The 16,774-nt window shown below is 39.9% G+C and overlaps 1 protein-coding gene across 5 annotated transcripts in view; it reads right to left on the reverse strand.

Annotated features, from left to right (window-relative positions):
• The window catches only part of NRP1 (neuropilin 1), a 339,157-nt gene that overhangs the window by 170,861 nt on the left and 151,522 nt on the right, over positions 1–16,774 (reverse strand). For all 5 annotated transcript variants that reach the window (XM_033931511.1, XM_033931507.1, XM_033931509.1 and 2 more), the window contains exon 5: positions 15,494–15,721. In XM_033931511.1, coding sequence (XP_033787402.1) covers positions 15,494–15,721 — 228 coding nt within the window. The remainder of the gene's footprint in view (positions 1–15,493; positions 15,722–16,774) is intronic.

Here is a 16,774-nt window from a genome sequence, read left to right on the forward strand (position 1 = left end):
TGATAAAAGGTTGACTCGAATATTAACCAAACTCATAGCGGTCTGTTTTATCATTCCCTCTTTGAGAAATTCCCTATCCCTTATTCATCATGTTTGTTTTAATTAGATTTTAAACTCTGTTGAGCAGTGATCATTTCTTATATGTTTAATGTACAGCATTATGTATAGCTAGCAGCGTTATAAAAATAAATAGTAGTAGTAATAGTAGTAAGACTTGAATAATAAACCAGAACCCCATTTTCAGGTCATATTTTTGGCCCAAAAATCTAGGTTTATATTTGAGTATATACAGTACATCTATTGCAATGAATGGTTTTGGAGATTGTAGAAAGAGAAATTATTGAAGGAGGGGTTGTTATTTAGGGTTCTTTTATCTATATATATAAAATCGGATGGATGTATGTATGTGCCGCGATCACGCAAAAACGGCTTGACCGATTTGAACGAAACTTGGTATGCAGATCCCTCCTACCTGGGGTGATATGTTCTGGGGGTCATTAGGCCCACAACTCTATGTTGCTTGCTCAAGGGTGGGTTCACCCAACAATTTATATGTTCTTGCTCCAGGAGGTGAAACTAAAAATGTTGTTTATAATCACGTTTTGCGTTAGTTGTATTGTATTCATTTTGTCAAATATTTCACATTATAATTTGAATATTGTACTTTTTATTAAGCTGTAAAAAAATAATTTCATTCACCACTACAAAGTATCTTTATTTGAATCCATTTACAGTGTTATTGCTATAATTAAATACCCGTGCAACGCCGGGTCATCAGCTAGTTCCTTATAATAGTCATTATGGTGTTCTAGTTGTCTGAACAAATACGTTTTTGCATGCTTATCTTTTGCATATTCTCTTGCATGCCAGCCATTTTGTTTCTTGATGTACATTATGGGGCCCTCGTATAAATATATCCATCACTTTTCTGTTTCTGTTTCAGGTGGTGGTGTTTTAACTATGCTCATGTCTTCCCAAATTCCCTGTAGAATTGCTTTGGATTCTCTCTAAATATTTTATTTTTACTGCTACTATTTATTTCTATAGCACTACCAGACAGACACACACAGTGCTGTAAATTAAACATGCAAGAGACGGTCCCTGCTTGAAAGAGTTTATAGTCTAATTATGACAGACACACTGTACAAAAATGGTGAATCAATATATGCTGCTCATGTAGGAAAATACAAAGGGATGAAGAGGTAGAGGACTGCAGAGGGAACGATAAACAAATATAGTGCTTTACAAGTTGGTAGGGTTAGGACTTAAATGCAGCTTCGAAAAAGTGGGCTTTCAGCCTGAATTTGAATATCGCCAGAGATGGAGCCCGATGTACTGAGTTGGGCAGGTTGCTCCAGGCATACAGCACAACAAGGCAGAAGGGCCGGAGTCAGGAGTTGGCAGTAGAGGAGAAGGGTACAGACAAGGGATGAACGGAGTTCCTGGGACAGAGTATACAGAGGAGCTGCAGAATGAATACACTTGTAGGTTAGTAAGAGGAGTTTGAACTGTATGCAGAAGTGGACAGGGAGCCAATGAAGTGACTTGAGAAGGATAACATGAGCATAACGACACTAGCGGAATACGAGGTGTGCAGCAGAATTCTTAACATATTGAAGGGAAGAGAGATGACAGCAAAAAACCTGTGAGAAGCAAGTTGCAGTAATCTAGGCAAGAGGTAACAGGAGTATGGATGAGGGTCTTGGCAGCGTGCTCAGAAAGGAAAGTCTGGATTTTAGCAATGTTGTTTAGAAATAAGCAACAAGTTTTGGCAGTCAAGTTGAAGGTGCTGGGTACAGTTGCAGTAGAGAGCGGTATGTTGAGGATATGGCAGATAGTGGGGATGACAGTAGGAGAGATGGTGATCAGTAGATGAGTGGGGACGGGATCAGAGGGACAGGTAGTGAGTTTGGAGGAGGAGAGAAGATGTGCATTTTCCCCCTCTGTGATTTCAGAGAAGGAAGGAAAAGGCGGGAGGAGGGAAAGGCGGGAGGAGGGAAAGGCGGAAGTGATTCAGTCAAGATAAGAACTCAAGGTTAATCTTGTGAACCTTTTCATGGAAGTACTCAACCATGGTCTGGGGAGAAAGTTAAGGAGGAGTTGAGCATGGTAAAGAAACGGTGAAGGTTGGATCCAGGAGAACCAGTCAAGTGGGCACAGTAGTCTTGTTTTGCAAGTGAAAGGGCAGATTGGAAGGAGGTCAGCAGGAATATAAAGTGATGTGTGCAGAGTGTAGCTGTATAATCAATCTCTAATGGTGTCCCCAGAAGCAGGCATATACATTTTAAAGAAGAATATTTACCAAGGCAGAAAGGAATGGGTATATTTTTTAGTAAGATAGGAAACAGTCCTGTCAAGAAGCACTATTTTGAGGTGGATGTTTCTCTTTTGTGTTTTCATTGTTTTTCTGCAGTTTATGTGATTCTGCTGCTCCTTTCAATTTGCTATTGATGTGGATGAATTTAAGATTTTCTTCTGTCGGTGCAGTATGATTTAGCTTCCTGTTTTGGATTTCTCTATTTTTGGCATTTTCAGATAATCTTCTTTGATTTTCCTATTTACTTCTAGATTAAGCCTTTTTTTTTTAAACATTTTTTCCAATCCAAGTTTCATTAAAATTTTTTTAATACCCTTCCTGATGTTGCTCCTTTCCCAAATGTTTTTTTATTTTCATTTTTTTTTCTTTTAAAACAAATGTAGTTTATCCTTATATTCCTTATGTATCTTTATTAACTATGGATAGGTTTGCATGTTTTATTGTCTCAAATGATTTTATTTGTTCCCCCAAATTTTTAATATTGTTATACGCATTGAAAATACTTGATATTGCGTTTAAATCAAAACTACAATAAACTTGAAACTTGAAACTTCACTCTTCTATTCGTGATGCCCCTGCATGCTATTATTTGTTTTTTATATGTTTTATTCTGTATTAGGAGTGGTTATCTTTCCCCTTGTCATCTGACCTTGTATCTTTGGTGGCAGGACTCTTTCAGTAATGATTTTTGCTGCACAAAACTGTATCCGATTTATTTCCATGATATCAATAGATGGCTTCTTTGTTCAGGGTATGGTTTTTGGAAGGATGCCCTTGATTCATATCCTTTTTAGAAAGAATTAGTCAATTTGGTGTTGACACTTCTAGTATGCAATGTCAGCAATAGCAATAGCAATAACTTATAACCTACCATGTTATCTTGTTTCCATTTGTTATTACTGATTTTCTCCATTGCTTGGTGTAGATGGAGGGATATGTGAGTGGGGAAAGGAGATTTAGGGCTCCTTTTACAAAGGTGCGCTAGCGTTTTTAATGCACACACCGGATTAGCGCACGCTACTTGAAAAACTACCGCCTGCTCAAGAGGAGGCTGCAGCGGCTAGCGCGTGTGGTATTTTAGAATGCACTATTCTGTGCATTAAGGCCCTAATGCACCTTTATAAAAGGAGCCCTTAAAAAAATAGTAATTTATCTATAGTAGGGTTAAAATATAAAGGTACATTTAAATTGACATAAATTCCCAAAGGATTGCTAAAATTTAGGCGCAGGGGTATTACCTGCAAAGTGTAAATTCTATTACACTTAGCTCAATGGATACAGTAGATTTTGGATGGGTTGTGAACGGTTCACACTTTCCACCATTATTTTACTACATTAGGTACCACCATGGTCTGCGATAAAAACCCTAATGTGATTTGATAAAAGGAAGGGGGGAGGGGGTTAAATTAAGATACAGTAGTATACTGAATCCTGCAATAAATTGGGTTCAACATTATTAATCTGCGGTATACTGCTATTAACATCCAAAGAAATGTTCTATCATCTGGAGAAGAATTCAGTACTGATGAGCCCTTTACCCAGGCTTCTTTAAAACACTCTGTTAGAGTGTCTCTGTTAGATACTCTATATACTCAGTGAAGAGAAAAGCTACCTTCAAGATATGTATCATTTCTTGTGGTCAAACAGTGATTAGTCTTATTGAACTATAGCAGTTTTCTTGTAAGTCCATTGGGATCAGTGGATTTATTTCAGATGAATCATTTCACCCACACTTAGATATAAATCCTAACTCTCTATCTGACCTTTAAAGGGGCTGTATCCACAAAACATCTTTAGATAATTTAGCTAACTGTTAAAATGACGAGATCACTATAATCCATCTTTTCTGACTTGGATTTCAGTGGTCAGGAGATATTTTGATTATTAATTACTCAGCCTCAAAGGTGAAGCACATATACTGTTTTCTGCACTGTTTTAGGGCATTTCTGGGGCGTGGGAAATAAAAGGTACAGCTTTGGGGGTAATTCGATAATGAATCATTGACATATATGCACATAAATAACCAGTTTATGTCTATGCAGTATTCCATAAGTACTCATCAATATTATTCAAGAAATATGTCAAGACAAACTCCTGACACAACTAATAACCTTACTCCATCACCAAACTATAAATGCTCCAACCAATAACTTCCCTGTAATCTTCTGGATATGACCAGAATCTCATCCTCTTATAATCCATCTAGAATCGCAAGGTATTGGCAGAATAAAAGAAACTGAGCATGGGCAGGTCACACATTAATGTACGGATGTACATTACAAAATATTTGTGTATTCTTTAACAATCAAGGCATGCGCATTTATACCAACACTATGGTTGGTTTAAGTAATTGTGTTTAAAATGTAAATATGTTTTTTTTTAACCTAGTACACTATGGGCTCCTTTTATTAAGCTGCGATAAACCCGCGGTACGCGGCTAGAATTAACACCAGCTCGATGCTGGCGTTAGCATCTAGTGTGCGAGATAATTCTGCACGCGCTAAAAATGCTATCGCAGCTTAGTAAAAGGAGCCTTAATATTCTATAAAGAAAAGTAGGCACCTTCTTTATCTTATAGAATAGGCCTCTGTGGTAATGTGAACATGGACAGGCATGGAGCCACACAGCAGGTTAAGGGGAATGAAATAACTTTTATTTTGAAGAATCAGGTACGGATCCTGTGGAATTCACAGGTAGGGGAGGAAAACCCACAAGCTAGTCCTTTCATACAAGAATGTTCTTCTGTGGCCTGCTCCTACAGGGCCATAGCATGCAGCATACAATACTGGTCTCTAGTCTGGCTCCCCGGAGTTGGGTTACCAGATTTTACTTTAGTACTTTAGTAAAATCTGGACCCCTAGACTTGGCCCCAGGCCCGCCCAGCTCCACTCATCCATGCCCCTTTATGCCTCACTCCCACTCCCACTCCCAATCCCACCCTAGCCCTGCCCCAGCCCCGTACCCCACTGCATGCTCTCGTCGGGCAGGAGGGCATCTACGCATGCGCGGATGCCCTCACGCTCAATAGGATTTTGAGTAAGCTTTTCAAATCCTGGACAAAGTGCTGGGTTTTGAAAAGCCGTCTGGACCCCTGGACATGTCCTCGAAAAGGAGGACATATCCGGGGAAATCCGGACCTCTGGTAACCCTACCCAGAGTTATCAGTACAGTTGTTAGCGGTTCACCTAGACCAGCCTCCATTTAACTGATTCAAAGATATTAAGTTATAAGGATCCAAGTCAAACTTGCCTTACCTGACTATTGTGGTTGCAGGTCATACACGGATGGTGGAGGCATATGCAGTTAGGTGTCACTGCTTCCCTGTGGGTTGCCTTAACCTACTGTGTCCTAAGATTTTATCCTTCCTAGTTTCTGTTCTCCTGGCTCCACCCCTCCCATGTCACTTCTTCTTTGGGAAGGACCTTTTTTATTTTTATTTTGCATTACTACCGTATTTCCCCATATCTAGGCCGTGGTCTATATATGGGTTTTGCAAGCCAGCCTAGTGGATGCGGCTTGCATATCTGGGGCGGCCTATACAGCATTTTAAAATCTTCCCCCCACCCTCACTTATCTCCCTTGCTGGTGGCGTCCTCCTCAAATCACATTGCCAGCGTTGCAAAGCAGGAGCGATTTTTTTGTCTGCAGGCCAGCCCTACCTTCCTTGCTGGCGGTGGCCTCCTCGGATCACGCTGCAAGCATTGCAAAGCAGGAGCGATCTTTGTGTCTGCAGGCCGGCCCCGCGCTGCTTCCTCTATGGTTAAGCCAGTTACTGGTAGATAAGCCGTGGCTACTAAAATGAGGCGACTTATCTACCAGTTTTTAAACTTGTATAGGCATTTTTTGCAGCCTATACAGGGGGATGGCCTATATGTGGGGAAATACAGTATGCTACATTGAAGAGATCACTTTGAAAGGAAATGCAGTAATAAACATAAGGAAAACAGGTAGATGTATGAAATAATCTCCTGGTAGAGACGGTGGAGACAAAGACTCTGAATTTAAGAAAGCATATGGTAGGTACATGGGATACCTTAGGGAAAGGAAGAGATAGTGGATGCTGTGGATGGACAGAATGGATGGGCCATTTGGCCTTTATCTGCCGTCAAGTTTCAGTGTGTCAGAGAACCTAATTACAAACTGGAAGTAATAATCTCTTAGGACTATGGATCTTAAGGTGGTTCTGACACTGTGAGGGAGTATCCTTAAAGGGAAGTAACAGGGTTCTATAGATTCCCTCATAGCTCCAAATAGGCAGGTTTTAAATTACCCTAATTGTTTCTGATGGAAGTTATCTACAGAGAGCACAGGTGCAAATACAGTAAATTTCTCTTGGTCACTTTTCATTAGGCAATAATGAAAATGAAAGTACTCTTGTAGCTTTGCCTTCATTATTGTGGTAAATTTCAGGCTATGGGCATTTCTGGAAATGTGTTCAAATGGTTTCAAGACTTTCTGCACTTGCGACTATATATCAGGTTTGATTTGGTGATGTATATTTTAGTAAATGGAGTAATTCATGCGGTGTACCCCAAGGGTTTCCACATTCTCCTTTGCTTTTTAACATTTATTTGGCTTCCTTAGGACCAAGGTTTTCTAATTTGGGTAGCAGATGACATATCTACAGTGATTCCTATTATTTCTTCATTGTCTCAAGCTTCGCAACTAAGTGTAATTCTAATTGTCGAACAATGGATGAATGAGTTCAAGTTGAGACTTAACTCAGACAAAACAAAATATTTTTATGCCACCCCATTAAAGGGGAATACCGAGTCAAGTCTGAATTTGAGTGGAATTTCATATTCAATCAACAATTCAGAAAGAATTTTAGGGGATGTTTGGGACCAAAATTTGATGATGAATATTCAGACTGATGCTTTGATTCTGAAAAGGTTTTATACATTATGGAAATTATGAACAAGTTAGACTATATTTTGATACTTCCTCTTTCAGATTATTGGTACAATCTTTAGTTCTGAGTATGCTGGACTATTGTATTATTGTAAATTTTGCTGGCTATCAGAAAAATCTTCTTAGATCGCGTACTATTCAAAAAACTGATGTTCGGTTGATTTTTAATTTGAGAAGATTGGATCATGAGTTCATTGGCTCCCAGTCGAGGCAAGAGTGATATTTAAATTTGGATGTTTCTGTATATGGTGTTGCATGGTCTTGCACCAAATTATTTAGTAGATCATTTTGAATTTACTACTCTAAGACACTCTCAGCGTATTTGCTCTATGTTTACTTTCCCATCAGTTAAGAAATGTTTATATAAAAGATACTTTCATCGGATTCTCTCTTACCAGGCAGCAACCTAGGATAAAGAATTTAAAGATTTGGTCGCCAGTTCTGTCTCTTATCAGCCTTCTTGAAAGTTGCTAAAGATCTATTTATTTGTAAAATTCTTTGATATTCAATGATTGTATTTTGCTGTGTGTCCAGCTTTTTCTTATATTGTTAACTGAATAGAACTTCAAGGTACTGCGGTATATAAAAACATTTTTATGTTATGTTATTGCCTCATTAGGGTTTAATCATTCCCCCAAATTCCTCTTTCTTGGCTACCTGGGCTGGGCTGAGTAATTGGAGCATTTACCTCCTTAGAATATGTAAGGAGTGATCTCTGAATAGCACAGGAGCAGCAGTTGGAAAGCTGAATACTATACTTGGCATGCATAATTTTCTCTCTCCTGGCTCCAGCTCCTAGTTTTAATGTCTGATGAAAGTAAAGCTGACATATATAGTTGCTGAGATAGGGTTGCCAGATTTTCCTTTCAGAAACATTTTGGTAGTTGTTAAAGCTTTATGAAATTTTCTGTACAATATCAGCTTTCTTGTCCCTTATTATTCATGGGCTTGTGTTCTGCTTGGCATTTGTCTGTTACAGAGATTTTAAAATCACAAGCTTGGCAGCACTTCAGTGTATTCAGATTGACTCAGACTGACTTTTCAATATATGTGAAGATTCACCATTTCCATTTTCTTGTGTTTCCTTAAAAACCATATTTAAAATCTCCCATCTCAGTCCTGCAGGCTCTGTGTTTTAAGTTTTGGCAGGCGTCCTGAGGCGACTTCTCATTGTAGTCTGGAAGCCAGGGTCAGCCAGACGCTTCTAAATTTGTAGTATAAATAGATTTATCAGATGCCACAGTCCTGCTTCCCAAGAAAGCATGTCAACGGTAGTGTTGAGATATGGGTGGAACTGTGATGCTTCTAAGTCCCACTGTTAATTGTTCTGTGTTGAATCAGGGGTTTTCTTTATTCAGTAAATCATCTCTTTATGAAAACCTTGGCTTATGATTTGGACATATTTGTTGACTGAACTTTCATTCAATCTCTAGTTGAAAGCGGCACATCATCATTTGGCTATGATAGAATGCTCTCACAACGCTAAAATATGGGGAGGAAAAAAACCTAGCAGTTAAGTTCTATATAATCTGTAAACCACATCCAGGCACCAAACTCTGAGATACTCTCCGAACTCCTATGCAATTTATCAGATATCGGCTATCCAGTAGGCTCTGAAAAGGATTAAGTTCTATTGGGAATATATTTAGGGAGTTCTTGTACATGTAATTGTTCCTGAATTAGAAAGAACACTAGGACCTCAATTCAGAACAAACGGATTCTTCTTAAAGTTGTTTTCTTTTTGACAGAGTGACTCTCTGTACAGGATCTCTCAAACATTTTTTTTAGCTCTGGCGCACTAAATGGAGCAATGTTTTTCATGGCACATTATAATTGAAATTATAAAATTGCTAAACCACCCAAAAATTACCCCCCCCCCCTTTTTAGAAAAAAACACACAAGAGGTTTTTAGCACTGGCCAGTGTGCTGAATCCTCTGCGCTGCTCTGACGCTCATAGGAACTCTATCTATGACCATCAGAGCAGTGCAGACCATTCAGTGCACCGACCAGCGCTAAAAACCTCTTGCGTGATTTTGTAAAAAGGGGGGGGGGGGGGAGGTGTAAATTTAACATAGTAACATAGTAGATGACGGCAGATAAAGATCTGAATGGTCCATCCAGTCTGCCCAACCTGATTCAATTTAAATTTTTTTTAAATTTTCTTCTTAGCTATTTCTGGTCAAGAATCCAAAGCTCTACCCGGTACTGTGCTTGGGTTCCATCTGCTGAAATCTCTGTCAAAACTCACTCCAGCCCATCTACACCCTCCCAGCCATTGAAGCCCTCCCTAGCCCATCCTCCCCCAAAGGTCATATACAGACATATCCTCTGGTTTTACCATTTTCTTTTCTCTGGAAAAGAATTTGAGAGTTATTTATTTAAAGTTCTTTAACCTATACTTTATATGAGCAATTGTAACAATGATGAAACTCAAGTATTGTAGATAGAATAGAATTGCAAAAGAATGCGATGGATGTGCTTGTTTTTGAGTGCAAATTAACTCAAAACACAGCTGGATAGTCAACAAGCAAACATGTCTTTCTCTTTTTTTTTTTTCAATTTAATTTCTGTTAGCTGAAAATCCAAGTTCACAAAGATAAGAAGACCCAAACGGTAAGAAAGCCCTTATCGCTTTGTTGCTCACATTAGGGTAACTACTGCATAAAAAAATTAAAATAAACTAAAATTACTTTGCCGCTAGTTTTCAAGGACCAATCCCATCAAAGAATGATGCTTGTCTGGGCAGTTGTATCCTTACACACACAGATGCTCATAATATTGACAGACACTTGCATACACGATGTACATGTTATCTATTCTAGTATAATTATGAAGGGAATTGAAAAAAGAAATAAAGTAAAATTCTGGAATCTCTCGTGGAACACGCAGAATCTCTTTGTGGCACACAGTTTGAGAGACACTGCTTCAGTACTGTATTTTTAGTACTGTGTACTGTTAAAGAAGTATTTGGACATGCTGAAGTAATACCTGAAGTGAAACTGTCCATCTGTGGTGCAAATCCTTATACAATGAGATATTCCTATTTGAAGAGAAAATCTGTGCCATAACTGTATATCCCAAGGGACTGAGGCTAGATAAAATTGAGAACTGCACGATGCCAAAATAAAGCTGACGCTGGAGTTTAATCATGAAACTGACATCCATTGTAAAAACAAAACAAATCCCACTTGTCCAGAAAGCATTATTAGAGAGAACGCTCATAACCTTGGAGATGCAGAAAGCTCATTGTTTAACGGTGATAATTGCTGGTTAGGTCACGGTATACTTGCATTAGAATCTGAAAAGAACCCTTGCTCAAGCCTCCTAGCTAAAGTATTGCTGAAGATCTTGAGGCGAGACTGCACAATTGTGAATGAATTTGAACTTTATCATATCATCATTCCCATCCAGACAGCTTTGAACTCTATCATATCATCAACATGTTAGCTTTTGTAGAGATGGAACGAGTTTCAACTGAGTTTGAAGACCAGAAGGACAAAGGGTAGCAGAAAAAAACCTTTCTACTACATTTCAAATGTAACCTAGGGTTGCCAATCAGCCAATTTTCAGCCAGCCTGGCCAGTTTTGCAAAGGCTGGCTGCTGACAGACTCTTAAAACTGGCAACAAGAAAGCCATTTTGTCACACCAGTCCCCCTGCCTCTGCGGTCTGGCAGCTCCTGTCCACCTGGGCACCACAGATTACTTTGGCCAACCTATCGGTGAGCGAATCTACAGAAGGCTACTATTCCCCGTGCTGTATACTCCCTCACAATGTCAGACCTACCTTAATATAGGTTGCTTCTCCTTAGGGGGCAGTGACATGGGAAGGAGGAGCCAGGGAGCAGGGACCTGGAAGTATAAGAGGTAGGGAGGCCTAGGTTAAGGAGGCCTAGGTGAGAAGGAGAAAGAAGTGGTCTCAACATACTCCTTGACTACAATCCTTAGATATTCTGCTTGGCTGAGAAAGCCAACGTCTACTGCTAATTATATCTGAGCCCTGCTCTGAGGTCTGGCTAGGACCAGACCTCGCTATCTGGGTTTAAGAAGACCTTGACAATCAGTGTTTGGGGTGTTGCACTACCAACTCCAGGTCCATCTCAGGATTTTTTGTTAGTTTTGTGAAGTAACAGGGCTCATGGAGTTTTTGTTTGAATCAATAAAGTGCTTTTCTGCACTACTGGTGGTCATATCTGGCTGTGCATGTGCAGGCACAAAACCCCCCCCCCCCATAGCCCACAAACACTGTTACATCATCTTTCTCCCATCTGGCCCTGATGTGGATTGGGGAATCCCTATTGTGTTGTCTTCTAGAAGTATGGAGATCCTGGATTCTCTACAAGGAGAACATTCTAGCAGTTGGTAATGTAACTCATACAGGATGGGCTCATTTGGACTTAGTGCTTACAAATGGGGAAAGTGTTTCTGATGTTATAGTGGCATCCAGTGATCATTGCATGGTATGGTTTAATATTAAGATGGATATAGAGAGGGCTTATTCAAAAAGTAAAGGTTCTAGACTTTAAAAAAACTAACTTTCAACAGATTGGGGATTACATCAAGGAATTGTTATCTGGCTGGGAATGTCTGGAAGGAGTAGAAATGTAGTGGGCAAAACTGAACGGAGTTATTGTGAGGATGACAAACCTTTTGTGAGGCAAGTAAGTAAGAGTAAGAGGAAAAGAAGGCCATTTTGGTTCTCAAAAGTAGTAGCTGAGAAGGTAAGGAATAATAGGTTAGCTTTCATAACCTACAAAAGATCGCAGAAAGAGGAAGACAGGCAAATTTATCTGGAAAAGTTTAGAAAGGCTGGCCAAGTAGTCAGGAAAGCAAATATACAAATGGAAGAAAAAATAGCAGACACGGTAAAACAGGGAGACAAGACATTTTTTAGATATATCTGTGATAGGAAGAAGTGCAAAACTGGCATTGTGAGACTCAAAAGTGAAGGGGAGGAATATGTAGAAACTGATAAAGAAAAGGCTGATTGCTTAACAAATATTTCTGTTCTGTGTTCATGGCTGAAGTGCCAGGAATGAGATCGGCAATAGAGCAGACACCCCAGATGATGTGAAGAACATGAAAAAAGATCTTGAAGACTGGTCTGAAGGATGCTAGGGTGCATAGGAAGAGGTATGGCCAGTAGGAAAAGGGAGGTATTGATGCCCCTGTATAAGACTCTGGTGAGACCTCATTTATAATATTGTGTACAATTCTGGAGACCACACCTTCAAAAAGATATAAAAAGGATGAAGTCGGTCCAGAGGAAGGCTACTAAAATGATGCGTGATCTTTGTCATAAGGCATATAGGGACAGACTTAAAGATCTCAATATGTATACTTTAGAGGAAAGGCAGGAGAGGGGAGATATGATAGAGGAGTTTGTGGCCTGCCGCCATTGATGGAGCTGCAACCCTGAACGCCATTGAAAAGATGAAAAGTCTGTTTGCTATTGGCGGAGTTGCTTAAGCAACAGCAAGTGTTCTGGCACCAGAGCTAAGTTTTATCTTTTTTTCTATCTTTCATCTATTTTTGCCTTTAATACTATGGGCTTTTTGAAAACTAATAAAAATTGCCTTTAGAACAATGGGCTATTTTGAAAAATTACAAAATTAAAAATTATACTCTTTTCACTGTGCACAGTAGTGGGTTTTGTATCTCTCTAGATCAGTGGTCTCAAACTCAAACCCTTTGCAGGGCCACATTTTGGATTTGTAGGTCCTTGGAGGGCCTCAGAAAAAAATAGTTAATATCTTATTAAAGAAATGATAATTTTACATGAGGTAAAACTCTTTATAGTTGATAAATCTTTCCTTTTGGCTAAGTCTTAATAATAATATTGTCATTTATAGCTAAAAAGACTTATGATCAAGAAACTGTTTTATTGTACTTTTGTGATTATGATAAACATACCGAGGGCCTCAAAATAGTACCTGGCGAACCGCATGTGGCCCCCGGGCCGCGAGTTTGAGACCACTGCTCTAGATCCTTACATTCCTTATGGTGTGAGTATTTTGCCAATGACAAAAACAACGCTAGCTTATAAATAATAATAATAATAACTTTATTCTTCTATACCGCCATAATCGACAGACTTCTAGGCTGTTCACATTCGAAGAAGGCTGGACAATCAGTGAAATACAGGATGTAAGAAGAGAGGGTTACATAAGAAATAGGTAATGGAACAGCAAAAACAGCGAAATTACATCGAGGTAGAGAGAGGGAGAATAAAGTATTTCTTGAGGCTTTTGAAATTGAGTGACATTTTCATATTTGGTTGTTTTTCTGTCACTACGATTTATTATTTGAGAGACATTTAAATACCCACATGGCATAAATGTGCATGAGCTAAAAAATATATTTCATTTGAAAGGAAGTTCTGGAATGAGAGGGCACAGGATGAAGTTAAGAGGTGATAGGCTCAGGAGTAATATAAGAAATACTTTTTTACAGAAAGGATGGTAGATGCATGGAACAGTCTCACGGAGGAAGTGGTGGAGACAGAGACTGTGTCTGAATTCAAGAAGACATGGGATAGGCATGTGGGATCTCTCGGAGAGAAAAAGAGATAATGGTTACTGCAGATGAGCAGACTAGATGGGCCATTTGGCCTTTATCTGCCATCATGTTTCTATATTTCTATGACTAGAGGGTGAAAAAAGAGAGAGAGGCAGATGGTGGATCCAGGGAGAGGGAGAGAGAGATTCAGTTCCATGAGGAGGGGACAGTAGCGAAAAGAGAGCAATATTGATCCTGGAGTGGTGGTACAGGAAAAAGGGTAAAAATAGAAGAGAAGGTGGACCGGGGTGGAATATGGGGACAGGGATAGAAGAATGGTCTTGGATGCAAGGGAAGGAAGAAGAGATAGAGAAGAGCTGGGACTGAAAGGGTGATGAGATGCAGTGGAGGGTAGATGAGGGCTAAAAGAGTATAGAGGATGGGGAGGGGACTAAGGAAATGGGGGAAGGTGGAGGGGTGGGGCAGAGGCAGGGCTGAGACTGGTGGAAGGCAGGGGCGGGGCCGGGAACAGAGCCATGTGTCCTCTTTTTTTGTCTTCCCAAATATGGTAACTCTGTTCCCTCGGATCGCTGGATTCTCATCGTTGCATGCTTCCTAACTCAAAACAGGAATATTATGAATCTATTCAACGCGCAGTGTTCTTTTTTCTAGCCCTGAAATGTTGAAATGATGGTCCTCCTTCTCTTCAAAGTGAACTATCCTTAAAAAGGATAAGGGAGTGTGTGGTGCAGTGGTTAAAGCTACAGCCTGAGCACCCTGGGGTTGTGGGTTCAAACCCATGCTGCTCCTTGTGACCCTGGGCAAGTCACTTAATCCCACCATTTCCCCAGTACATTAGATAGACTGTGATCCCACAGGGAAAAATACTTAAATACCTGAATAAATTCATGTAAACCGTTCTGAGCTCCTTTGGGAGAATGGTATAGAATAAATAAAACCTATTTTTTTTTTAAATATAGCTTTCAGTGGCCAGATTCTGGGCATAGTTGCCTTGTCATGGGGTCTGTTCACCCAATAATGTTTTTTTTCTCTTGATTACATAGTAACATAGTAAATGATGGTAGATAAAGACCCGACTGCCCAATCATACATGCTCCATAAATTAATCATTTAATTTAAATGGTCCTTTTTCTTAGATATTTCTGGGCTAGAAACCCAGCGCCCTGCCCGGTAGTGTGCTTAGGTTCTATCTACTGGAGTCTCCCTCAAAGCTCACTCCAGCCCATCTTAATCATCCCAGCCATTGAAGCCCTCCTCAGCCCGTCCTCAACTGAATGTCCATATACAGGATACAGACTGTGCAAGTCTGCCCAGTACTGGCCTTTGTTCCTTCAATATATACCCATTATTTTCTGATTAGAGATCCTCTGGGTTCATCCCACGTTTGTTTGAACTCTGTCACCGTTTTCCTCTCCACCACCTCCCTCGGGAGCGCATTCCACGCATCAACCGCCCTCTCCATAAAGAAGAATTAAATGTGCAGTTTCATTTTTATCAAGCAATGGTGTTCCTCTCCAAACTAATATTTTAGATTGTATAGCACCTTGACCTTGCAATTCAGATAAGCTGGTATAGTAAATGTTCAATACACATGCGGTATTAGAGAAGTGTACCTTGTTTATTTCCACTGTGTCATAATATTTTGTACTAATATGAAAAAAATTGCATTGTGTATCTCGCCATCAGGATTCATTTTGCCATTGCCCTAGGTATTTTAGCATACTGCATGAGATAAAACATCTCCTACCTCCAGGGAATCCATCCCAAATTTCAAGTCGGTCATAGCGACAGAACACTCCCCCTGGAGCATTGGAGTCTGGCTCTAGTTCGAAGCTTTCAAATTCCAGTACGATCTCCAGCATCTTTGGTGCAAAGATGATATAAGTACATTCTAGGCCATTGGGATATTTCTCAGGGAAACCCGGAGATTTGATCACACCAGTGGGTGCAGTAAAGTTCCTGGAACATTCAGGCCCTGCAAGACAAACACAAAGTCAAACACTTTAGTTTTTCCCCAGTTTTGCATAAACCATTCATTCAAGCCACTTTATACAACTACTATTAGCCCGATAAAGGATCTAATTCACAGCTGTTGAATTATTTCCATTTCAACAGAGCAATTGGAAAATGTGCGTCCACTGTAAAAATATATGACAAATATGAAGGCATGTGGGAATAATAAAAGTGTAAGTTGTAGAAATCTTGACAGATCCCTAGAGAAATAATTATAACCCCTTCAAGCTTAAATCTTTGCATCTCGAGGTTGACAGCCTTTTTATTGGTGAAGTACCATAGACCATTGGCAGAAGCAGGAGTGATTTGAATGCGGTGGAGGGGAGTGCAGTGGTTTTAGATTCCTAGGCCAGTGACTCAGTAACTCTGCCAGATGTGACCTATGCCTCTTTGACAAACTAAATGTGAAAAGCAATTCGTACATGTGCCCGGGGGTGAGGGACTCTTTGAGTGGTGTTGACACAGGTGCAGCAGTAAAGAGCTGCTGCTAGTGCAGGCAGGGCAAAATTTGAGATTATTACAGGCAGCGGTGCTAGAACTCACTTAATATCAATGCTGACACACCAACCTTTCCCCGAAAGTGGCAATTGTGGCACAGTTCTGCGCTCTGAACATTTTCATTGGCTGCAGCAACTGGGACTGAAAGAAAGAGTTATTTAATCACAGAAATGTCAGCTCATTGGACCTGGCGCTTCACATAGGTGCATGCATGTCACATTTTTGTGTTATTTCAGGATTTATGAAAATGTAGCCAGGCATGACTGCAGATCAGTTGTTTATAACAAGGGAAGTAATGCATACCAGGGCACTGGGTGGGGGGAGGACGATTCATGACATTACATTACATTGGTGATTTCTATTCCGCCAATACCTTGCGGTTCAAGGCGGATTACATAAGAGTTTTCCAGAGGTTACAAGAATTGTGACATAGCATAAGAGATGTTAAGAATTACCAAAGAGTTGTCGAGATCTTGAGGTGATAAATGATGGGTAATTGGAAGCATATTTGAGTATG

Source organism: Geotrypetes seraphini, chromosome 2 (assembly GCF_902459505.1).
Source record: "Geotrypetes seraphini chromosome 2, aGeoSer1.1, whole genome shotgun sequence".
NCBI lineage: Eukaryota > Metazoa > Chordata > Amphibia > Gymnophiona > Dermophiidae > Geotrypetes > Geotrypetes seraphini.